Source organism: Drosophila tropicalis, unplaced genomic scaffold (assembly GCF_018151085.1).
Source record: "Drosophila tropicalis isolate 14030-0801.00 unplaced genomic scaffold, ASM1815108v1 contig_527, whole genome shotgun sequence".
Lineage (NCBI taxonomy): Eukaryota > Metazoa > Arthropoda > Insecta > Diptera > Drosophilidae > Drosophila > Drosophila tropicalis.
This window is the reverse complement of record NW_027172999.1, coordinates 2,914,301-2,940,920: the sequence shown is the minus strand read 5'-3', so window position 1 is coordinate 2,940,920 and position 26,620 is coordinate 2,914,301. Positions and strand designations below refer to the sequence as shown.

At 39.8% G+C, this 26,620-nt stretch overlaps 1 protein-coding gene across 1 annotated transcript in view; it reads right to left on the bottom strand.

The window, feature by feature from the left end:
* Nucleotides 1-26,620, bottom strand: part of Ufd4 (ubiquitin fusion-degradation 4-like) — a 146,330-nt gene that overhangs the window by 99,936 nt on the left and 19,774 nt on the right. Inside the window, 1 exon segment of the mRNA XM_068287404.1 lies at nucleotides 14,465-14,604. Within this exon segment, the coding sequence (XP_068143505.1) occupies nucleotides 14,465-14,604 (140 nt within the window).

The following is a 26,620-nucleotide window of genomic DNA, read 5'->3' as shown; positions in this document are numbered from 1 at the left end:
ACATTAAATTATATAAATCTACTAGCTAGACGAATATATTTGGCATACACTATTTCTACGGCGAATTGACCTTGAGCTTTTTTTTTTGAACCGAGCTTACACGATCCACTTCCATAGAAAAGCTCATGCAAGATAAGGGACCAAAAATTGAGCTTGAATAGTGTGCGGGGAGTCTTGAATGGTCTGAGCTATAGTGCAGTTGTGCGAATAAGAGGGAGAACGCGAAAAAAACCGCAAGTGCAAGCAATGCACGTGGTGTGACGTAACACTCCGGTACCCTCGTGGACATTACATAAGTCCACGTCTCTTTCTTTTCGAGTTCCAATTTTAATTAAGGAACATCCACGAAAATATGCCACTGCCAGCGCTGTCTTGCCTCTCTTAAATGCAAGCGCGTACCCATAGTGTTAGCCACTATAAGGCCAGAAGACGACCCCATCCATGGTTTCATGTCGGACTTCTCGGGACTACGACCAAATAAATGTCGACCCGGTCCATGAACTGACCATTGGATAAATTGTTGGAGAGCCATTTGGCCATAAGTGCGCACACCTATTGTTGTGCGGGGCGTAGCCAGCCAGCCTAATTCCTAGGTGAACCCTCGTTGGAGTGAATGTTTCACCTGAGGAGTGGTGTTTGATGGATCTGGAAAAGATAGTAGCGGAGTGTCACTCAATGAGCGTCTTCACATTGGGCCTCCCATTCAACGAGATCTATTTGGTGTCTGCCTTCGATTCAGACAACATCGTTATGTTTGCTGTTCGGATATAGAAAAGATGTTCCGCAAAATAGAGGTTGCTCCCCATCATACAAACTATCAACGGATCATCTGGCGCAGTTGCACAATGGACTCTATACAGCATTATCGATTGCGTACTGTCACCTACGGATTGGCGCCTTCACCCTTCTTGGATGTACGGGTTTTGAAACAATTGGCCATAGACTATGAAGCGAAATATCTACTAGCCGCGCGAGTCCTAGCGCGCGATGCGTACGTGGATGATATTCCAACTGGATGCAATTCAGTTGGCGAACTTACGAAATTAAAAGATCAACTGATTTTTTATTAGATGAAGGAAATTTCAAGTTGAGAAAATGGATTTCGAACAGCTGGAGTTTCTTGAAGTCGATACCAAAAGAAGATTGTTTACATGGACATGCGTTGATCGAGGACAACGTTAAAATATTGGGCATTCCTTGGAATCCTGGTCGAGATGAGTTATTAGTTAATATACCGATGATTGCAACCAAACAGGCCCCTAGCAAACGGGCGCTATTATCGGATCTTTCAAAAGTCTTCGACCCACTGGGCTTTGTTGCGCCTACCACTGTGTTGTTAAAGCTAATATTCCAAGAATGCTGGTTCAGCGCTATTATATTTATATTTATATATTTATTTTTATATTTATATTTATAGTCGCGTTCTTACAACGAATGGTTACCGGAGTCGGTTGGTGGCTGCCAAGACCCGAGTAGCCCCGCTTAAGCCTATATCTATTACCCGTCTTGAACTCAACGCCGCTCTTCAACTTAGCCGATTACTTAAACTTGTAACAGAATCTCTAACTATACCCATTTCCAGCTTACATTGCTGAACTGACTCGGAGATAGTCTTGCACTGGTTATCATCGCCAACCCGTCGTTGGAATACCTATGTTTGTCATAGAGTTGCTGAAATTGTGGAGGACTACCCACGTCGCTGCTGGAACCATGTTCGCTCTGAAGAGAATCCTGCTGACTGCGCATCACGAGGTCTAAGTCCATCTCAGTTGTTGAATCATGAGTTATGGTGGAACGGACCCTTTTGGATTACCAAACCACAATCGGAATGGCCACTATCTGAAACACAAGGCCAAAGCTTTACTGACATGGCGACTGAGGAACGACGCCAGCCAATTACTGTGCTTCATGGAATGCTTGAGGACAGCATTCACGAGTTATTAATCAACAAGTTATCGACCTGGAGCCATCTCTTACGGGTAACCAGCTACTGTTACCGATTCATTGAGCGACTTAGATGCAAAGGAACACTCTCCGATAAAACATTCCTTAGGACTATGAAAAGCTTAATAAACAAGAGCCGTTATCAATTAAATCTCGATTGATCCGGTACAGCCCATTCCTTGACGAGAGAGGAATTGTACGAGTCGGAGGCCGAATCGAACGATCATCCCTACACGACAATGTCTACTGCCCAAGGAGTCACCGATCAGCTTGTTATTAATTCGGCACATTCATCAAACACATTTTGCAATCACCAATTGCAATCAAGGAGAATAAGGGTCGAATAGCTCGTATTGGAAAGGCTTGGTTTGCCATATTTGTCTGTCTCGCAACAAAGGCAATACACTTGGAGGTCGTTAGTGACTTAACAACCAACGCTTTCATTGCAGCATTTAAACGATTTATTTCTCGCGGACAAGACCCACTGATCTCTACTCGGACAATGGTACCACCTTTCACGGAAGTAGACGTGCGCTAGACGAGATGAGACGTTTGGCCATCGATCACATAAAGGATAACGAACTTGCTAGTTTCGTCGCGAGTGAAGGCCTCACATGGGATTTCATACCGCCGTCGGCACCACACGTTGGCGGCATATGGGAATCTGGAGTGCAATCCGTGAACTACATCTCCGTCGGGTTATCGCCGCTAACGCACTGACCTTTGAGGAGTTGTCTGTGTTAGCGCAAATAGAAGCTGTATTAAACTCAAGACCACTGTGCGCAAACGGTGACAGTTCTCTGGACCCTCTCACACCTGCTCATTTTCTTGTTGGGTCACCTTACACTGCGCTACCTGAGCGCTGTTATTTGGACATGACATTCAACCGTGTGGAGAGATGGTATCAACTTCAAGCTATGGTACAGGGGTTCTGGAAGCGCTGGTATATGGAATATCTCACATCATTGCAAGACCGAACCAAATGGTCATCAAAAGAGAATAACCTTTGTATTGGAACTCTTGTGGTGCTCAAGGAGCCACATCTTCCACGCGCCAAATGGATATTGGGACGAGTCTCTGCGGTCCATCCTGGAGACGATGGATTGATTCGGGTAGTTACTGTAACTACTGCCCATGGATCTTACAAACAACCTATCACCAAATTAGCGGCCTTCCCTATGTGCTGAACTAATAGTTCTGGTGGCGCCGGTATGTTTTTGAAAGAACTGCATTATTTTTGTTAGCATATAAGAAATTTTATTTGTATTCCATATTGTTAGTGCAGTAAGATAATTATCGAATTGCAGTGTCATATTACCATGCAATTGTTATCGAGTTCGCTGGTATCGATGTGTAATCGATATCGGGTAAAAAGCTTAAGTTTAGAGAAGACCACTGAATTGACCGGTTGTAACTTTATGCAAATTGCAAATATATTGAACAATAAATCAAATTGGCGGTCCCGCCTTAAACAGTCTAACTAGGCAGTTGGTTTCCGAATAGTAGTGTTAAGATTAGTAAGGGTGCGCTGTTTCAAACATTAAATTATATAAATCTACTAGCTAGACGAATTTATTTGGCATACACTATTTCTACGGCGAATTGACCTTGAGCTTTTTTTTTGGAACCGAGCTTACACGATCCACTTCCATAGAAAAGCTCATGCAAGATAAGGAACCAAAAATTGAGCTTGAATAGTGTGCGGGGAGTCTTGAATGGTCTGAGCTATAGTGCAGTTGTGCGAATAAGAGGGAGAACGCGAAAAAAAACCGCAAGTGCAAGCAATGCACGTGGTGTGACGTAACACTCCGGTACCCTCGTGGACATTACATAAGTCCACGTCTCTTTCTTTTCGAGTTCCAATTTTAATTAAGGAACATCCACGAAAATATGCCACTGCCAGCGCTGTCTTGCCTCTGTTAAATGCAAGCGCGTACCCATAGTGTTAGCCACTATAAGGCCAGAAGACGACCCCATCCATGGTTTCATGTCGGACTTCTCGGGACTACGACCAAATAAATGTCGACCCGGTCCATGAACTGACCATTGGATAAATTGTTGGAGAGCCATTTGGCCATAAGTGCGCACACCTATTGTTGTGCGGGGCGTAGCCAGCCAGCCTAATTCCTAGGTGAACCCTCGTTGGAGTGAATGTTTCACCTGAGGAGTGGTGTTTGATGGATCTGGAAAAGATAGTAGCGGAGTGTCACTCAATGAGCGTCTTCACATTGGGGCTCCCATTCAACGAGATCTATTTGGTGTCTGCCTTCGATTCAGACAACATCGTTATGTTTGCTGTTCGGATATAGAAAAGATGTTCCGCAAAATAGAGGTTGCTCCCCATCATACAAACTATCAACGGATCATCTGGCGCAGTTGCACAATGGACCCTATACAGCATTATCGATTGCGTACTGTCACCTACGGATTGGCGCCTTCACCCTTCTTGGCTGTACGGGTTTTGAAACAATTGGCCATAGACTATGAAGCGAAATATCTACTAGCCGCGCGAGTCCTAGCGCGCGATGCGTACGTGGATGATATTCCAACTGGATGCAATTCAGTTGGCGAACTTATGAAATTAAAAGATCAACTGATTTTTTATTAGATGAAGGAAATTTCAAGTTGAGAAAATGGAGTTCGAACAGCTGGAGTTTCTTGAAGTGGATACCAAAAGAAGATTGTTTACATGGACATGCGTTGATCGAGGACAACGTTAAAATATTGGGCATTCCTTGGAATCCTGGTCGAGATGAGTTATTAGTTAATATACCGATGATTGCAACCAAACAGGCCCCTAGCAAACGGGCGCTATTATCGGATCTTTCAAAAGTCTTCGACCCACTGGGCTTTGTTGCGCCTACCACTGTGTTGTTAAAGCTAATATTCCAAGAATGCTGGATCAGCGGTATTAGCTGGGATGACCCAATACCGGAAACTCTTCGAAGTCGATGGCAAGCAATCGTAAAGGAATTACCCCTACTATCTCACTGCCGAATTTCACGATACATAGCCGCACATTGAACTTTGTGGTTTCGCGGATGCATCCACTCAAGCCTATGGCGCTGTCATTTATAGTCGCGTTCTTACAACGAATGGTTACCGGAGTCGGTTGGTGGCTGCCAAGACCCGAGTAGCCCCGCTTAAGCCTATCTCTATTCCCCGTCTTGAACTCAACGCCGCTCTTCAACTTAGCCGATTACTTAAACTTGTAACAGAATCTCTAACTATACCCATTTCCAGCTTACATTGCTGGACTGACTCGGAGATAGTCTTGCACTGGTTATCATCGCCACCCCGTCGTTGGAATACCTATGCTTGCCATAGAGTTGCTGAAATTGTGGAGGACTACCCACGTCGCTGCTGGAACCATGTTCGCTCTGAAGAGAATCCTGCTGACTGCGCATCACGAGGTCTAAGTCCATCTCAGTTGTTGAATCATGAGTTATGGTGGAACGGACCCTTTTGGATTACCAAACCACAATCGGAATGGCCACTATCTGAAACACAAGGCCAAAGCTTTACTGACATGGCGACTGAGGAACGACGCCAGCCAATTACTGTGCTTCATGGAATGCTTGAGGACAGCATTCACGAGTTATTAATCAACAAGTTATCGTCCTGGAGCCATCTCTTACAGGTAACCAGCTACTGTTACCGATTCATTGAGCGACTTAGATGCAAAGGAACACTCTCCGATAAAACATTCCCTACATCTGTTGAGTTACAATCAGCACGATGTCTACTTCTGCAACACGTACAACGCAAGAGCATTTCCAAGGCTATGAAAAGCTTAATAAACAAGAGCCGTTATCAATTAAATCTCGATTGATCCGGTACAGCCCATTCCTTGACGAGAGAGGAATTGTACGAGTCGGAGGCCGAATCGAACGATCATCCCTACACGACAATGTCTACTGCCCAAGGAGTCACCGATCAGCTTGTTATTAATTCGGCACATTCATCAAACACATTTTGCAATCACCAATTGCAATCAAGGAGAATAAGGGTCGAACAGCTCGTATTGGAAAGGCTTGGTTTGCCATATTTGTCTGTCTCGCAACAAAGGCAATACACTTGGAGGTCGTTAGTGACTTAACAACCAACGCTTTCATTGCAGCATTTAAACGATTTATTTCTCGCGGACAAGACCCACTGATCTCTACTCGGACAATGGTACCACGTTTCACGGAAGTAGACGTGCGCTAGACGAGATGAGACGTTTGGCCATCGATCACATAAAGGATAACGAACTTGCTTCGTCGCGAGTGAAGGCCTCACATGGGATTTCATACCGCCGTCGGCACCACACGTTGGCGGCATATGGGAATCTGGAGTGCAATCCGTGAACTACATCTCCGTCGGGTTATCGGCGATAACGCACTGACCTTTGAGGAGTTGTCTGTGTGAGCGCAAATAGAAGCTGTATTAAACTCAAGACCACTGTGCGCAAACGGTGACAGCTCTCTGGACCCTCTCACACCTGCTCATTTTCTTGTTGGGTCACCTTACACTGCGCTACCTGAGCCCTGTTATTTGGACATGACATTCAACCGTGTGGAGAGATGGTATCAACTTCAAGCTATGGTACAGGGGTTTTGGAAGCGCTGGTATATGGAATATCTCACATCATTGCAAGACCGAACCATATGGTCATCAAAAGAGAATAACCTTTGTATTGGAACTCTTGTGGTGCTCAAGGAGCCACATCTTCCACCCGCCAAATGGATATTGGGACGAGTCTCTGCGGTCCATCCTGGATGCGATGGATTGATTCGGGTAGTTACTGTAACTACTGCCCATGGATCTTACAAACAACCTATCACCAAATTAGCGGCCTTCCCTATGTGCTGAACTAATAGTTCTGGTGGCGCCGGTATGTTTTTGAAAGAACTGCATTATTTTTGTTAGCATATAAGAAATTTTATTTGTATTCCATATTGTTAGTGCAGTAAGATAATTATCGAATTGCAGTGTCATATTACCATGCAATTGTTATCGAGTTCGCTGGTATCGATGTGTAATCGATATCGGGTAAAAAGCTTAAGTTTAGAGAAGACCACTGAATTGACCGGTTGTAACTTTATGCAAATTGCAAATATATTGAACAATAAATCAAATTGGCGGTCCCGCCTTAAACAGTCTAACTAGGCAGTTGGTTTCCGAATAGTAGTGTTAAGATTAGTAAGGGTGCGCTGTTTCAAACATTAAATTATATAAATCTACTAGCTAGACGAATATATTTGGCATACACTATTTCTACGGCGAATTGACCTTGAGCTTTTTTTTGGAACCGAGCTTACACGATCCACTTCCATAGAAAAGCTCATGCAAGATAAGGGACCAAAAATTGAGCTTGAATAGTGTGCGGGGAGTCTTGAATGGTCTGAGCTATAGTGCAGTTGTGCGAATAAGAGGGAGAACGCGAAAAAAACCGCAAGCAATGCACGTGGTGTGACGTAATACTCCGGTACCCTCGTGGACATTACATAAGTCCACGTCTCTTTCTTTTCGAGTTCCAATTTTAATTAAGGAACATCCACGAAAATATGTCACTGCCAGCGCTGTCTTGCCTCTGTTAAATGCAAGCGCGTACCCATAGTGTTAGCCACTATAAGGCCAGAAGACGACCCCATCCATGGTTTCATGTCGGACTTCTCGGGACTACGACCAAATAAATGTCGACCCGGTCCATGAACTGACCATTGGATAAATTGTTGGAGAGCGAGTTGGCCATAAGTGCGCACACCTATTGTTGTGCGGGGCGTAGGCAGTCAGCCTAATTCCTAGGTGAACCCTCGTTGGAGTGAATGTTTCACCTGAGGAGTGGTGTTTGATGGATCTGGAAAAAATAGTAGCGGAGTGTCACTCAATGAGCGTCTTCACATTGGGCCTCCCATTCAACGAGATCTATTTGGTGTCTGCCTTCGATTCAGACAACATCGTTATGTTTGCTGTTCGGATATAGAAAAGATGTTCCGCAAAATAGAGGTTGCTCCCCATCATACAAACTATCAACGGATCATCTGGCGCAGTTGCACAATGGACTCTATACAGCATTATCGATTGCGTACTGTCACCTACGGATTGGCGCCTTCACCCTTCTTGGATGTACGGGTTTTGAAACAATTGGCCATAGACTATGAAGCGAAATATCTACTAGCTGCGCGAGTCCTAGCGCGCGATGCGTACGTGGATGATATTCCAACTGGATGCAATTCAGTTGGCGAACTTACGAAATTAAAAGATCAACTGATTTTTTATTAGATGAAGGAAATTTCAAGTTGAGAAAATGGATTTCGAACAGCTGGAGTTTCTTGAAGTCGATACCAAAAGAAGATTGTTTACATGGACATGCGTTGATCGAGGACAACGTTAAAATATTGGGCATTCCTTGGAATCCTGGTCGAGATGAGTTATTAGTTAATATACCGATGATTGCAACCAAACAGGCCCCTAGCAAACGGGCGCTATTATCGGATCTTTCAAAAGTCTTCGACCCACTGGGCTTTGTTGCGCCTACCACTGTGTTGTTAAAGCTAATATTCCAAGAATGCTGGTTCAGCGCTATTATATTTATATTTATATATTTATTTTTATATTTATATTTATAGTCGCGTTCTTACAACGAATGGTTACCGGAGTCGGTTGGTGGCTGCCAAGACCCGAGTAGCCCCGCTTAAGCCTATATCTATTACCCGTCTTGAACTCAACGCCGCTCTTCAACTTAGCCGATTACTTAAACTTGTAACAGAATCTCTAACTATACCCATTTCCAGCTTACATTGCTGGACTGACTCGGAGATAGTCTTGCACTGGTTATCATCGCCACCCCGTCGTTGGAATACCTATGTTTGCCATAGAGTTGCTGAAATTGTGGAGGACTACCCACGTCGCTGCTGGAACCATGTTCGCTCTGAAGAGAATCCTGCTGACTGCGCATTACGAGGTCTAAGTCCATCTCAGTTGTTGAATCATGAGTTATGGTGGAACGGACCCTTTTGGATTACCAAACCACAATCGGAATGGCCACTATCTGAAACACAAGGCCAAAGCTTTACTGACATGGCGACTGAGGAACGACGCCAGCCAATTACTGTGCTTCATGGAATGCTTGAGGACAGCATTCACGAGTTATTAATCAACAAGTTATCGACCTGGAGCCATCTCTTACGGGTAACCAGCTACTGTTACCGATTCATTGAGCGACTTAGATGCAAAGGAACACTCTCCGATAAAACATTCCTTAGGACTATGAAAAGCTTAATAAACAAGAGCCGTTATCAATTAAATCTCGATTGATCCGGTACAGCCCATTCCTTGACGAGAGAGGAATTGTACGAGTCAGAGGCCGAATCGAACGATCATCCCTACACGACAATGTCTACTGCCCAAGGAGTCACCGATCAGCTTGTTATTAATTCGGCACATTCATCAAACACATTTTGCAATCACCAATTGCAATCAAGGAGAATAAGGGTCGAACAGCTCGTATTGGAAAGGCTTGGTTTGCCATATTTGTCTGTCTCGCAACAAAGGCAATACACTTGGAGGTCGTTAGTGACTTAACAACCAACGCTTTCATTGCAGCATTTAAACGATTTATTTCTCGCGGACAAGACCCACTGATCTCTACTCGGACAATGGTACCACCTTTCACGGAAGTAGACGTGCGCTAGACGAGATGAGACGTTTGGCCATCGATCACATAAAGGATAACGAACTTGCTAGTTTCGTCGCGAGTGAAGGCCTCACATGGGATTTCATACCGCCGTCGGCACCACACGTTGGCGGCATATGGGAATCTGAAGTGCAATCCGTGAACTACATCTCCGTCGGGTTATCGCCGCTAACGCACTGACCTTTGAGGAGTTGTCTGTGTTAGCGCAAATAGAAGCTGTATTAAACTCAAGACCACTGTGCGCAAACGGTGACAGTTCTCTGGACCCTCTCACACCTGCTCATTTTCTTGTTGGGTCACCTTACACTGCGCTACCTGAGCGCTGTTATTTGGACATGACATTCAACCGTGTGGAGAGATGGTATCAACTTCAAGCTATGGTACAGGGGTTCTGGAAGCGCTGGTATATGGAATATCTCACATCATTGCAAGACCGAACCAAATGGTCATCAAAAGAGAATAACCTTTGTATTGGAACTCTTGTGGTGCTCAAGGAGCCACATCTTCCACGCGCCAAATGGATATTGGGACGAGTCTCTGCGGTCCATCCTGGAGACGATGGATTGATTCGGGTAGTTACTGTAACTACTGCCCATGGATCTTACAAACAACCTATGACCAAATTAGCGGCCTTCCCTATGTGCTGAACTAATAGTTCTGGTGGCGCCGGTATGTTTTTGAAAGAACTGCATTATTTTTGTTAGCATATAAGAAATTTTATTTGTATTCCATATTGTTAGTGCAGTAAGATAATTATCAAATTGCAGTGTCATATTACCATGCGATTGTTATCGAGTTCGCTGGTATCGATGTGTAATCGATATCGGGTAAAAAGCTTAAGTTTAGAGAAGGCCACTGAATTGACCGGTTGTAACTTTATACAAATTGCAAATATATTGAACAATAAATCAAATTGGCGGTCCCACCTTAAACAGTCTAACTAGGCAGTTGGTTTCCGAATAGTAGTGTTAAGATTAGTAAGGTTGCGCTGTTTCAAACATTAAATTATATAAATCTACTAGCTAGACGAATATATTTGGCGTACACTATTTCTACGGCGAATTGACCTTGAGCTTTTTTTTTGGAACCGAGCTTACACGATCCACTTTCATAGAAAAGCTCATGCAAGATAAGGAACCAAAAATTGAGCTTGAATAGTGTGCGGGGAGTCTTGAATGGTCTGAGCTATAGTGCAGTTGTGCGATTAAGAGGGAGAACGCGAAAAAAAACCGCAAGTGCAAGCAATGCACGTGGTGTGACGTAACACTCCGGTACCCTCGTGGACATTACATAAGTCCACGTCTCTTTCTTTTCGAGTTCCAATTTTAATTAAGGAACATCCACGAAAATATGCCACTGCCAGCGCTGTCTTGCCTCTGTTAAATGCAAGCGCGTACCCATAGTGTTAGCCACTATAAGGCCAGAAGACGACCCCATCCATGGTTTCAAGTCGGACTTCTCGGGACTACGACCAAATAAATGTCGACCCGGTCCATGAACTGACCATTGGATAAATTGTTGGAGAGCGAGTTGGCCATAAGTGCGCACACCTATTGTTGTGCGGGGCGTAGCCAGCCAGCCTAGGTGAACCCTCGTTGGAGTGAATGTTTCACCTGAGGACACGGAATAGCCCCTCGCAACAAAGACTGGAGGTTTCTGCTGGGAAGGCGTTGCGGCAGACTCGAAACCCAGCATTGATGACCCGAACCTCACCCCAAGCCCGTAGTTGGCCCTCAAACAGACGTTTTTTTTTCTTTAAGTATTGTACATATATGTGTTCAAATTTATAAGTATAACATTTATAATGAAATTTCTATATAGTAGGTTCTGAAAGTCATAACGTTGGTAACGAGAAGCAAGTTATATTTTGGTACCCTTCTTAATAATTTTAACAGCCTCTAGTGCTCCACCCATCATCAGGCCTGCTGACTGGATTGGACTCTACAAACTGTAAGTACGGCATAGCCGCATAAAATCTATTGGTGAAATATAACCGCTTGCCGCGACCACAGAGTTAGTGTTTTTTTATTTTTCAAATTGAAATGAATGCCTAACGTAAAATTTAGTTTAGATCCAATTTATACTTATAAAACAACCCACATATTTTTTTACGATTACTCTCACCGAATTAGTTAGGATTATATATATTGGAAATTATTGTTGCTGATGTTATTATATAAGAGGGATACGAAATCCGATGTTATCTTCTTATCTTAAAGGCATATGCCAATTTTTTTCTTTGAATTTGAATATACATATGTATGAAATGATGAATTGCTGAGTTAGTTTATTTGGGCACCTGACGTTAGAGATTTAACAGCCACAATATGTGTAATACCGGGTTTCCTTAGGTATTACAAGGTTGGGTGAGTAAAGAGAAGGCAACGACATTCTAGGTCCTTCGAATAACACCCATCACCTCTGCATAAAAATCCCTATTTAGGTGTAGTCCTTTATTCCTTATCTCTGTCTTCGTCTTACTTATGTAGCGCATGTTTTGGGAGAGCGCAAGAACCACCCGATTTTCCCTGAGCTCAGCCAAGCCACTTGTTAGAAAGACACAGAGTGCACTCCGACACCCGCGTGTTCGTTACAGATTTAATAGATTAAACTGGCACCAGGATTGAAAGTTTTTAAGATCAGCTTATAGCCAACCAAAAAAATCTGTATCTTTATAAGTAAGACTAATGGAAGATCGTTAATGAATAATGTGAAAAGCAGAGGGCCAAGATGACTACCTTAAGGTACAAAATCTGCTTTTATTAAAACCTTTTATTCGCAAAGTCTTCTGTTACCTTAGTTAAACATATATACTCCCGTTTTTGGTTCATAGGTAGCCATAATATTATGATTTGTTTGTCTGTTTTTTTACAGTGTATTTGTCCATGCGATCCGTGACGTGGGTTGTACAGCCGCACCTATCGGTTGGTTGGGTGGGAGGTGGTCAGCTTTCTGCTTCGGCTCGCGCTTAACAGTCTTTGTCCTGGTGTGGTGTGTTTTTTGTTCTTCTTTCCCATCCCAGACGCAGTCCTTGGCAATAATATTTTTACATGCTAAATATTTTTTTCTGTAACTCAATTCCTGAATACATCAAAAACTTCAAATACATACAATGTGAATTCGTGTGCTCTGCTGCTTTGAGTAATGATGTAGTAGGCTGCTGGCAGCGCTACCGGCCTATTTACATTGACTGTACCTTGTGTTCTATTTATCAGAGCTGATTGTAATTTTCGGATCTGATGTTTTATATCCAAATCTATCACATTAGTGAATTTTATAGGGATATTCCAACTCCTTTTTATACCCTTGCAGAGGATATTATAGAATTGGTCAGATGTTTGTAACGCACAGAAGGAGACGTTTCCGACCACAAGTATTTATATTCTTGATCAGCATGAGAAGCTGAGTCGATATAGCCATGTCCGTCTGCCCTCCGCGTTTTACTCAGCCATCTTAAGAGCCATTGGGCTGAAATTGTTTTTTGTTCTTTTTATTATCTGGGGCAGATCAAGTTTAAAAAAATTATCAGGATCGGACTACTATATTATACAGCTCTAGAAGAAACATTTTTATAAAAATGGAGTATCGCTATGAAATTTACCTATGTGATAATATTGGATATAAAACATCAGATCCTCATCATTTCAATCCGATCGGATAAATAGAACACAAGTCAATATAAATCGGTTCAAACGCTGCCCGCAGCGCTGCTTGCTGCCTACTACGTCATCATCAAATCAACATATGCACATGCATACACACACAGAAGCAATGCTACATAAACTGTATGTGTATGCGTGCGTTGCTTTGCTTAGGGTATGAGGGAAAAAGAAGAACAAATTGTAGTATGAAGAGTAACATTGTTTAGTTTGTATGTATGTATATTGATGAATTGAGAAGCAGTTAACAAATTTTGAACATGTAAAATTATTATTGTCAAGGACTGCAAGGGTATATAAACTTCGGCATAACCGAATTTAACTTCTCTGATATTTTTCTTATACAACTATACGATATTTCTTATATAACTATATAGGATAGTGGTCCGATCTGAGCGACTCTTACTTAATCTCACGCAGGTATTAGGAAAAGCCCAAAAAAATCATTTAATTATTCTGTATAAATGGGGTAAAAATTTTATACGTTGTCATTGAACTTGTTGGGGGTATAAATTTATACCCTTGCAAAAAGGGTATATTAATTTTGGTCAGAAGTGTGAAACAAAGCATCTCCGACCATACAAAGTATAAATATTCTTGATCAGCACGTCGAGACGAGCTCGTATAGCAATGCGATTGTGCTAAATTTTATCAAGATCGGATGAGCTACCATATAGCTCACATAGGAACAATCGGTCTGTCATTAAAATTTATATATCTCAGTTTTACATAGCTGTAATTGACTGTGCTAAACTTAATCAAGATAGGGTGACTATATCATATAGCTCCCATAGGAACAACCGGTGTAAAACAGTGACTTTGATCAATTTTTGCGTTAGTTTCTATGCTAATATTGTAAGCCATTCTTTCGCAAACATTAGCCTTTTTAGATAAAACTTTTTCCACATTGATGGCTATAGGTAAGGAAAGAGTTACCAAAAACGATACAAAGGTATACAAATCTTGACGCGGTCAGAGTTAGCCCCGGCCCTCTGGTATCTTTTAAAATTCAGTCCTGTTTTGTTTTTAACTATTTCTAACTTTCTTAAAATGAACACGGAACTAGCATGGAGATAAAGTAAAATCTCGCGTATTGACACCTTATTTCAGTTCGAACTTTGAATAAAAACATTTGACTAATATTAAAATATAACAATTATTTTATATTTAAGCGAAATACCTTTCAAAGCAGCGGTCTACATTATCAGACATCAGAAGAAGCATGCATAATTGCTCTAGGGCAATTAACTGCATATCTCTCTCGTCTCCTTGCCCCATGGACAACCATTCCAACAACGTCTCAGGATCGACATCACCCATCTGTTATAAGAAATAAAAAAAAATGTTGGTAAGTATCATAATAACCAAACAAAAACTGTGGTTAGGATTTATTTGTATTATTTTGTATGAATTTATTTATAATAAATGTTTATGCCCAAACTGGCAACACAAGGGATAAGGGAGGCGTGAGCTTTCACCTCGCGCCGCTCTCCCGATGATGCCCATCGCTCTCCCCACGAAAGAACTCCCCACACTTCGCTCCAAGCGGGGCTTGGTGCCCTGCTCTTAATACTAGCTTAATGTAAAACTTACAAGTGAATAAAACACAATATAGAATTGCTACAATTGAAGGAAGAAATTTTTGGAAGAAAATTCATTTAACAAGGAAATTTCAACAACAAAAATTTCACAAACAACAAAGAAAATAAGTATTCTCACCGATGACAGATCAGAACATTTGTTACCAAACATGTTGCTTAAGCAAAGATGATAATCATCCTGCAAACTCAACATTCCATGCTACATTCCAATTGTCGTTTTGTAGCCTCTGCAAAGGTAATTGACAGGGCTACACCTCACCTGTTAATCAAGTGGAACTAACCATTAGTCTTCGACTTATTAATCACTTAATCAATACACGGCATTCCTGACGTCCCACGTCCTCGTGTAACCCAGACCCCCTCAATGGACTGATATTATCGGATATTGTCTCCTTTTTGCTATTCGTCATTTAAATAGCCAATTATTACATCAATCTTCTTATCAGAATTAAATTTAGCATCATTTACATTCTTAATTTGAACATACGTTTTTTTTTTTTTTGTTTTTATCATAGACAATATTTTATTTCACATGTTAGTTTCTTTATCTCAACATCATTGAATGACACTTTGGCAGGATGTCAACACTTAGTTACATAGTAGCTCGTCCTTTTCTGCGCAAACCCGACCATTTGGTTGTTTTTTTATCATTGCATAGTTCTCGGGTTCTTGCCGCCAGTTGGCGACGCTATATACCTCATGTGCATTGATTTTTTTGAAAGATCAAACATCCGTTACAGGCAATTTCATTCATTGCTGACGTGACAATTGCTGCTTGGATCCATGTATGATGTTTCCTTCAACCTAGGTGGTAGAGATCGACCAATGATCTACGGACTTTTCACCGTAATCATCCTCTTCAATCATTTCAGATCTAGCACATTCTTTTGGCATTTCTCGCAAATTCTCATGGGGTTACTGTCCTTTTATTTTTTAACGTCTTTCCTGTGAACTTTGGATCAACTTTTGTGTGATGCCGTTCCTCACATTTCAACAGAACATGATCGCCCAGATTGTGCTTTACAACTAATGACTTGTTTCTGTCTAGTCAACATTTGTCATACATGCTACTTTTAGCAATATTTTCTGGCTGGAGTTCTGATTTCATTAACATCAATTTCCTCTTCATTGTTAATTACAGGAAACATACCTAACGTTCTAGCTTTTTTACCTATTAGGAGTTCTAAGGGGCTGAACTTTCACTCGATTACTAGTACAATTCATAGTTACTTGTACATCTTCATAGCAGTGCCTCTTGCAATGATCGCTTACTTGTCTCCACTGCTGTGAGCAATACTTACTTTATTGTTGGAGCAGAATTCATGGAAACTGCTACTGGCAAACTGTTATGTAGTATTCCACTCCTCAACTCATATTTATTTGCTATATCTTCTTGCATCTCACACTTTTTAATTGTTGTACACAGTCGCCTATGTCCTGATCACTCTGTTGTTCTGCTATTCACCAATAATTAGTTAACTCTGCCAAGTCGATGCGAGCCACGCTCCATTCATTTGTGCAATTTGTTTTTTTTTTATTGGATTTCTTGATAGAAAATCTACATGAGCCATCTGACTTCTCTTTTTGTACTCCACATCAAAATAAAAAGATTGTAGGTAGGCCCACCAACGATGCACCCTTGCAGTTAGCTCTATTTTTGTTTGACTAGCTTTTAGCGAATTACAATCAGTGTACACTATAAATTTTTGATCATGCAGGTAATGGCGAAAATGTTTCACAGTATTGTAAACAGCTAGGGTTTCTGCCGTAGGAGTACAATTACCGCAACACCACCTTGCATTTCCCATCAACTCTATGTACTAGCATTGCGTCATAGCCATTTGCACTTGCAACGGTATGAAGTTCAATGAGTCGTGGTGGATCAAATAAAGTCAATATCAGATCACACGTCAGTGCTAGTATAATTTTTTGACGTATAAGATTATGCTGCTCATTCCAAACAAAGCTACTGTTTTTCGAAGTTCATTTATTTAAAGGCTTTATTTGCTCAGAAAAGCGGGGAACAAATTGTCTAAAGTATGATGCTAGTCCTAAAAATTGCCTCAATTGTGTAACTAAAACTAGTCTATTTAAAGCAGACAGCGCTTCTATCTTTCTAGGGTTAGGCTTAATTTCCACACCCTTTTTAAGATAACCCAAATACTATATTTCGTTTTATAAACAGTTGAATTTCTTTATATTAAATGAGAATCCAGCATCTGACAATGTTTTCAATAAATTGACTAACCTTTCTTCCGAATCAGCAACAATCAGTACGTCGTCAATGTAGACGATAGCATATGAGTATGCCAGCTCTCCTAATGCTCGTACAATTGCTCTCTGGAAAACAGAAGAGGCATTTTCAAGCCCAAATGGCATAGCAAGGAATTCATATTGGCTTTCCGGCGTTACAAATGCAGTTTTTCAATTGATTCAATCTCAATTGGTACTTCATAAAGCCCACTGACCATGTCTATACTAAAAAAGTATCTTTCACAACGCAACCTAACAATTTAATCAGTAATTAGAGGTAACGGACATTTGTCAAACACTGTATTTGAATTCAATTCTCTTTAGTCTATGCTTAACCTATCACTCCCTAATCTTTAATGCACCAGTAGTATTACGCGTATTTGGCATTCCATCTATCAAGCTACCTCAGAATTCATTTAAAATATCTTTTTACATGTACTTTTTACATTCTTATAAGATTTTTTTATTGTCGATAGACTTCATCAAGACTTTACTTGCAGACTCATCATGTACCACAGTCACAATTTTAGTCCTGAACATATCTAAATTATTAGAGCCAATGGTTATAGCCAAACTGCAAATGACTCTTTACAGCATTATTTCCTATGCCTCTTAGTATTACAACCTTGTTACATCTTTTACCCGAAACAAAAAATAATCGATACAGCTCACTATTTTGACGCATTATTCCTTGGGGCTCCAGTACAGGACAAACATCTCCTTGCTTCACGTTGTTGCTATTGGACGTAGTTTGCACCCATTTTACAAGAAGACGCAAAATCCAAAAGACGGATTTGCCCTTGGTTCCTTATTGGCATTTGATTTTCGCTTATGGCATGTGTGTCAATCTGCGCTGTGTGGGCCATCGCCATCGGTGGAAATTGATTTCCACAAGCACTCGCTATCGGTAGACCGCCCGTTGTCTCTACATTCTCGTATCTCTGCAGGAACAGTTCTTGAAATAGTGACCAAGTCATCCCAGGGAAGCAGATTTACGACAACCAATGCATGATGTTCCTTATAACGATTTGCTTAGTGTCATCACCAAAGAACTCGGTAAAAATCATATCAGTTGTTTTGTACCATGCAGTGGAGTCGTCGCCAATGCTGCTGGCATTTGCATTACTTTCAACAGTTTGACGAAGCTTCAAATTTGCTTTAATGAAGGCCAATCAGTTAAAAGCCCATTATCTCTGTTAGTTTGATTTCGATTTACTTGAAATTATCACATAACACACTTCACATGTTACAAACAAAAATATCTAATTTTATCCCCGTTTAATAACTGGCAAATTTAATAAAACTTGAATTTCCAGTTGTCATCCCTGATGACGATATGGTCAAGTATGCATGGTTTTTAATTTTGTTTCCTTCTTTCAAATTAAGTTGAAATTGGTTTGCATTTCTTCAGTTACCATGCGCCCATGGCGTGAAATAGCATATTAAAGTAGAAAAAATGTGTGTAACAGGCAGAAGGAAGTTTTTCCGTCCCCATTAAGTATATATATTCTTGATTAGCATCAACAGCAGAGTCGATCTAGCCTTGTCCGTCCCTTCGCCTTTTCGTATGAACAGATAGATTTCAAAAACTTTAAGAGATAGAGTCACAAAATTTAGAGTCGTATAAAACCTACGATGGTCAAGTTTATTTCAAAATTTTTACCACGCCTACTTCCGGCCCCGAAAATTGATTAAAGCCTCTTAAATAATATACTATCTGGATTATATAAAGACGTAGACGTACAACGCTCAGTACGAACAAGTGGCCCATATGACGCCATACCGAACCGATAACGTTCCAAAGTCTGTTGTAGTCACTACATAGTATACGAAAAGGTTCATGCAGAGAAAAGTTAGTTGTACAAGTGGGAAGTAAAAGCGGTGTGTAATTGCGGGTCCTTCTAGATGGAACAGAAATGTTAATTTGGCTCAACAGGTCAGAGGAGTCAATCTCACCATTCAAAAGTTTGTAAAGAAAAGTTACACCAAGCATTGTTCTACGATTAGATAAAGAAGGAAGGTTAATTAACTGAAGTCGACTAGAATAAGATGGAAGTTGTACAGTTGGATCCCAGCGCAAATCACGAAAGGCAAAGAGTAAAAACTGTTTTTGTACAGATTCTAATTTGTTTTGATAAAACTCATATTGAGGAGAGCAAACACAAGATCCATATTCTAATATAGGGCGGACTAATGAAGTATAAAGTATTTTGGTAGTATATGGATCCTTGAACTCCTTCTACCAGCGCTTTACAAAGCCAAGAACTAGCCCTACTAACAGTAGTATATACTGATTAAAACTGAGTTTGTGGTCTATTAAGATCCCCTAAATCTTTTACAACCAAGGATGTATTATTAATTTTTTCTAACGGGAAATTATTTAAAAAGTAACTCGTTAGTTGGGGAGAACCTCTATACAAAGACATAAATTTGCACTTAGAACAGTTTAGAGATAACAAGTTAGTCCTACACTACCCCTGAAAAGCATTCAGGTCAGCTTGCAAAGTATGACATGAGAGAGAGTCTACGATGCGATTAGCGATTTTTACATCATCGGCATACATAAGAACTCTGGAATTTAAAAGAACGGTGGGGAGATCATTAATAAAAATGGTACATAATAATGGGCCAAGGTGACTGCCCTGTGGGACTGCTGATTCAACACAAATGATCTTAGAAAGAGAGGACCTAAAAAGAACCCTCTGCCTCCTATTGCTTAGATATTGTGAAATCCAAGCAAGCAGAGCATCCGGAAAGCCAACTAAATTCAGCTTATGTAATAGTAAGGCATGGTTTACCGAATCGAAAGCCTTACTGAAATCCGTATATATAACATCAGTTTGCTGTTGTTTCTTAAAACCTTGGATTACAAAAGATGTAAACTGTAAATGGTTAGTTGTGGTAGACCTATTCTTGACAAACCCAGGCTGGCATGCCGAAAAAAAGATTTACATATGTAAGTACTGTATTTGAGACGTCATAATTTTCTCAAACAGTTTAGGTATCGCTGACAATTTACAAATTCCTTTGTAATTACGTCGTTATGAGGAGGTAAAATAAACGAATCCTTCCCTATAGTTTGATCAGAAGAGGGCGAAACATTATTAAAAACTGCACACGATGGAAAAAAGATAAAATTTCGCATTAACGAAATTGCAACTGGCAACGTTGTAAGTAATTATTATAGCATTCAGAATTAGATCAATAAAATTCGATTTAGCAGCCGAGTATCGAAAGAGATCCATTGGTAGATCCATTGTAATACCTAGACTTAAGATTCTTCAGTAAGCAATGGTAATTTCTGCGTCGCCACAGGAGACACTAAGGGTACACAGTCGTTAAAGATCGAGTCAACAGTGGTATAAAATAAAGAAATGGCGGAATTCATATCCGTACAAGTGTATAAATTAGTCCAATTAAGAAAGGAATTGTTTAAAGCGACAAAATCAGTCTTCCGAAAACATCGGGTGCGTACCGTAGGATCACACTCGAAGGTGGGCTCGCGGCTGGGAATCTTAATAGATAACTCTAAAGTTGGATGAAAACTATCATCTGGTAACACCATTGGACTAGTTCTAGATACTTCACAAAAACTAGGATCAGAAGTCAGATCCAGAAATCTGTCAGACGTATTATAAATCCAATTTAGCTAAGCCAGCGAAAGCTGACACCCAGAGGGTAGCAACGTTTTGCAATTATAAAGTGTTGATCATATTCTGGTGAGTTGTTTAAAGTCCCCAAGAACAATTATAGAGTCTCTGTCAGAAATTAAGTGTATAGTTAAATTAGTACAGGATCAGATATCGTTTGTGTAAAGCTTTTGTCACGCCTACTTCCTACTAACAAAGTTAGAGTCACCAAATTTGGTCGTTTAGATTTGTATATTGTGGGCGCAGATTATGTTTATTTTAAATTTTTGCCACGCCCACTTCCGCCTTCGTGGTTTTGAAAAAAAAAAAAAAAACAATTGGCGAGAACTTTATTGAAATTGGATTTAAATGCTATTTCATAACATTTCAGCAATTGAAATGCTGAAAAGTGAACAATAGTGAAGAAAACAATCACTCCCAAAAATAAAAGTTAAGCGATTATAATATCATTTGGGGTGACCCAAATAAGAAAAACTGTATTTACCTTCAAAGGAAACTGTCGATGAATGCCTATTAAATTATTTTTAAATTCTGATTTAATTCTTCTAAAACGTAAACATTAACTCGTGTGATTTTAAAAAATTTTATAATTGTTAGTTATAGGGGCGGAAGTAGGACTGTTAAACATTTTAAATAATCATAACCATATTAAAAAAGTCTACGTACTCTGGTAGCTTTAGTTTTAGTTTGTCTTTGAGTCAGTTTTATCTGCTCGCGTTTTGAGTCACTCTACATTCTCAATTTGATGCCTACTGCTAGGCTAGATAGATATTGATAAATGAACATGAAAGTGCAAGATTAGTTGCATATTTCAATGGATTTTTTTTTATTAAAATTCCACTTGTTTTTGTGCAATCGAAAAATAAAATTTTAGCGGCATCAAACCATGCAAGTTGCATGATGCAACCAAACTTCAGCAGTGTTGTCGTTTTGTTTATTTATTTTGTACTTTCTCTTTCCTATTTTTATACCCTTGCAAAAAGGGTATATTAATTTTGGTCAGAAGTGTGCAACGCATAGAACGAAGCATCTCCGACCATACAAAGTATACATATATATTCTTGATCAGCACGACGAGACAAGTTCAAATAGACATGTCCGTCCGTCCGTCCGTCTGGATCAACGCAAACTCCTCCTAGACCGTAAGAGCTACAGAGCTAAAATTTCCACGAAGGCTTGTATATACTGCACGGGTTGTCGGTATCTAGGATTCAGCGAGGAACTGTAAATGTCATTGTATCGTAGTAGGTTCGGAAATTTATTTCTTATGAGCGTAAATTTGGTGCAGTTTAATAATAAGTGGGATATGTCTTCTTTCACATTGCAGGTGTCATTTTATGAAGTGTATGTTTGTCGAATGCGTGGATTCTATTTAACTGTTTTATTTCCAAGGAATGCACTATGGTCGCAAAGTCGTTTTTTTTACATAAATTAATAGCTAAAAATCTGAGAAAGATTTTTTGTCTGGTTTTTTGCGTTCGATTATATAAAAACCGTAGAAACTTGGACTAGGAAAAGTGGGCGTGGCACAGCCCTCAATTTTTTTTATTTTGAGACCAATCTGTATCAAATTTGGGGTTTTTGAGAGATAACTTACTTATCTGATTTATTTAGTAAGATTTAACAATACTATTACATCTGACCTACTTAAACTAATAGGAGTTTCAAATAAAATCAGTTGTAAGAATCAGAACCTTTATTTTTAATGTAAAGTTTTCATTCAAAAAATTCTGCATCCACATCAACTGAGTATTCGATGTAAATATCGGATTTATCTGAGTCAGATCCATCCAAATCTATTTCTCCTAAATCAGATTCGTCATTCAGGTTTTAGCGCTCACTGATACTAAGAGCCAGTACATCTGCAGGAATAGGTTTCTTTTTATTTTTTCTTTCGGCCAGGCATAAGCTTGAGATTAATGGATCGCTAGTGTCCATAGCTCTGTCCTGCATATTATTTAGCCTACTATTTTTTATAACCCCAATAATTTTGGGTCCTTGAATTAATACTTTATGGACTGTGGGTGTCATGGGGTACCAAGGATATTTTTCCATAAAAATGCGTGCGGTCTGCTTACAATAAACTTCAAACTTATCAATATTAATCGAAAACTCGCTTGAAATAGCGATCAAAATAGTGTGGAGACTATGAAGAAAATCGGCATCTAAATTTAATATTGACGATAGTATTTTGGTATCTGCAAAGGCTCTTCTCGCTGTATTACCGTCGTTTGAATTTCCACTTCCATTTTGTTTTGGCTTGCCAACGTGTAATCCTAGTTCGGACCAAAATCTGCCTTGAATTTCCCTTTTGCGTATGAGCATTAAATCTTTGTCTTGAGAGCCTCTAACTTGCCATTTTTTTAGCTCAATCCTGTACGATAAATTAAGTACGAACTCTAAAAAACGAATCCATGCATGCAAGGGACTTACACCATATTGAAGAGATTCAGGCTTAGAACTGAAAGTTTCCGAGCTCATGTCTGATATTGACATTAATTGTAAAGGCTTTGCTCCACATATTGGACAAATTTGTGTCGATTTATTTCCTGTTAATGTGTTTAAAACCTTACAATCAATCAAAGTCATGTAAAGTTCATATTTTATAATGAAATTACGAAAACAAAATGACACTAAGTTTTGAACTTGATTGTCTAAGTCATCTTTTTCCTTTAAAATATGTTCAGTGGTTTCCTTTGTAAACTGAATTTAAACAGGTCTGCAAAATCTGATAGACTGCGGCGTGCGGTTAATCCAAAGAATCTGATTAAAATCGTTTACCAGCTTTAACGAAATAAGTGTTGTGACAAACAGGCCTTGGCCTACGTTATTCGATGCAGTACTTTGAAAATTCTGCTTATAACGGGTGTTTTTTAAGCGTTTGGTTTTTAAAATTAAAATGAAACACACAAAATTTGAATATTATTGTTAAATTTTTATTTGAGATGATAAAACAATCTCTGCCAATTACTTTTTAAAAATGACTTCATGTAACTGTTGGCCGCGACTGCGTTTCAAGTGATCAACACGGAAGGTCCAATTTTGCACCACTTTTTCCAGCATGTCTAAGGGAATTTCGCCAATAACACGACTGATATTGTCTACCAATGCACCAATTGACGGTGGTTTGTCCTGGTAAACCAATGACTTTACATATCCCCACAAAAAATAATCCAGTGGTGTAATGTCACATGACCGCGGTGGCCAACTGACGGGTCCAAAACGAGAGATTAATTGTTCACCGAACTCATCTTTCAATAGGTCCATTGTCTCACGTGCTGTGTGGTATGTGGCACCGTCTTGTTGAAACCACATATCAACCAGATCATTATCTCTCACTTTGGGCAAAAAAAGTCTGTTATCATCGAACGATAACGCTGTCCATTGACGGTGACGTGGCGACCGTTATCGTCTTTGAAGAAAAATGGTCCAATGATACCGCCAGCCCATAAACCGCACCAAACAGTGGTTTTTTCTGGATGCATAGGCAATTCTTGAATGGCTCTTGGCTGCTCATCACACCAGATACGACAGTTTCGTTTATTGACGTATCCGTTGAGCCAGAAATGTGCTTCATCGCTGAAGATTATTCGACGGTAAAACAGCGGATCTTCATCGAGCTGTTCAGCAAAAATTCGACGTTGTGGCAAGTCATTCGGCTTCAATTCTTGAACCAATTGAATTTTATAGGGTTTTAAACCTAAATCATTGCGCAAAATCTTCCACGTAGTCGAAGGACACAGTCCCAATTGTTGAGAACGCCGACGAATGGACAATTCACGATCTTCACTGACACTGGCCGCTACAGCTACAATATTCTCTTCTGTGCGCACTCTCCGTACACGATTCGATTGTTGAATGTCCAATAAAGTCAAATGTGTGCGAAATTTGTCCACAATTGCCTTTATGGCTTGCTCGGTTGGTCGGTTGTGTCAACCACAATATGGACGTAATTTGCAAAACACATTTTTCACAGAACACGAATTTTGATAATAAATTTCAATGATTTGTAAACGTTGTTCCGGCGTAAGTGTTTCCATGATGAAATGGCAAACTAAACTGATCATTTTTCACTTTCACAGCTGTAAAAAGCGTAAAAAAACACGCTTTACGTACTTTGCCCTGTAGAACCGTCAAAACCATAGGTTGAAATCAACGTTAATTCTGTGTATCCTGTAATGGAACGACTGCAATAGTTTCAGAAATGGAAATGTTTTCAGGTCTACATTTTTCCTTTGCTTCAATAAGGTGCTTATAGATCGGGTAAATGTCGCAATTACGACCTTTATTCTGCAGCCTGATGTCTATGTATGTGCTCTTGGTTAATCCATTTTCCAGTAAAAACGCCAAAGCTTCATCAGGACTCAACGGAATAGGATCCTTGGAAAAATACTTATTTCTTATTTGAGTTGCGTTGCCTTTCGATGCTTCCATTAAAACAAACGATAAATCACTGCATTTGCCTTTTTTTGCTGATATTGAAGCCGCTTGAACAAGCAGCTCACCCGCATATTTCCTTCTTAACCGTTCATTTCCGTCATAATAAGAAACGCGTGGACGTCCTACGCATTTTTGTGTTGTTTTTAGCTCATTATTCCCAACTATAATTAACATTTTGGAAGACATAAAATTTTTATATCTTGGATCCGTTTTGAGCCGATCTGCCATGTTATTGCATTTTGTAAAGCATTTATTTGCGTAGGCTGCGAAATTCTTCGATTTTTTTTTTTATTTCTTCTTTTTTTTTTTTTAAAGTGATCTATTGAACTTTTTTATTATGAAGTCAAAAACTGACGATGCTTTGCGCTTGATGTGTAGACACACGTCAAGCAGTTCTGCATGCCGGAACTCAAAGATGCCTAGGGAAATTCGTGATCGTATGGAACCGGGTGGATTTGGGTAAAAGGTGATTAGTGTTTTATATGGACAAGACATTGACAAACATGATTTGAGTAATGCTTACAACAATCCACTAACTTTTATCTCACGAAGCAAAAATTATTTTAGGTTACGGACGCTAAAAACAACACAGCATAAAACACATAAAATAAAGGACAAAACACATCTAAACAAGAAAATACATAGACAATCGAGTAAAACAAACTTGGAGCTACATTTTCCATTGTAATTATTATATACTGGACTATTACTTTTGATGATACAAAGCAAAACGGAAGATCACTAAATTGTACTTTCTTCAAGCCACGTGCGCAGAGAATTAAAAGCAAACTTTCAGGGCTTGAGAAAACTTTCAGGGCTGCACTATTTATTTGATTCTTTAATTTCTTTTGTTTGTGGGGTGTACACAATTGGAAAAATTTTTTTTTTTTTATAAATCAAGATATTTTTTTTCCTAATTAATGTAAAAAAAACGACTTTGGGACCATAGTGGAATGGAAGGATTCTTTTTTGTGGAACCGTGGAGCTGACGAAACAAAGGGAAATAATACACAATAACCTCTGTTTCTTTCAAAGCAAAAAGCATTATACTCAGATTCCCAGTCAGATTTAATTTGTTATATAAATAATAATTCGCGTAATTTATAGGCCATTTTGCTGAGATAAAGACTTCAAGTCTATTGCTTTTTCTATAGCAATTTGCTCTGCGGTCAACGATGATCTCTTGGACCCTGTATAAAAAGTTTTAGTGGTGTTTAAATTTTTATGCATAAAGGCACTGCCCATGAAGTCCTCTGACACTGAGCATCCCTCACGGAGTGCTTTTAGTTTATCTCCGAGTAGAGCAGAAATAGTTTCTTTATTGGCAGATTTTTTATTAGAGCAGGTTCCTTTGAAGAAGTTAGGGTCAAATGTGAATTTCTGTGATAAAGG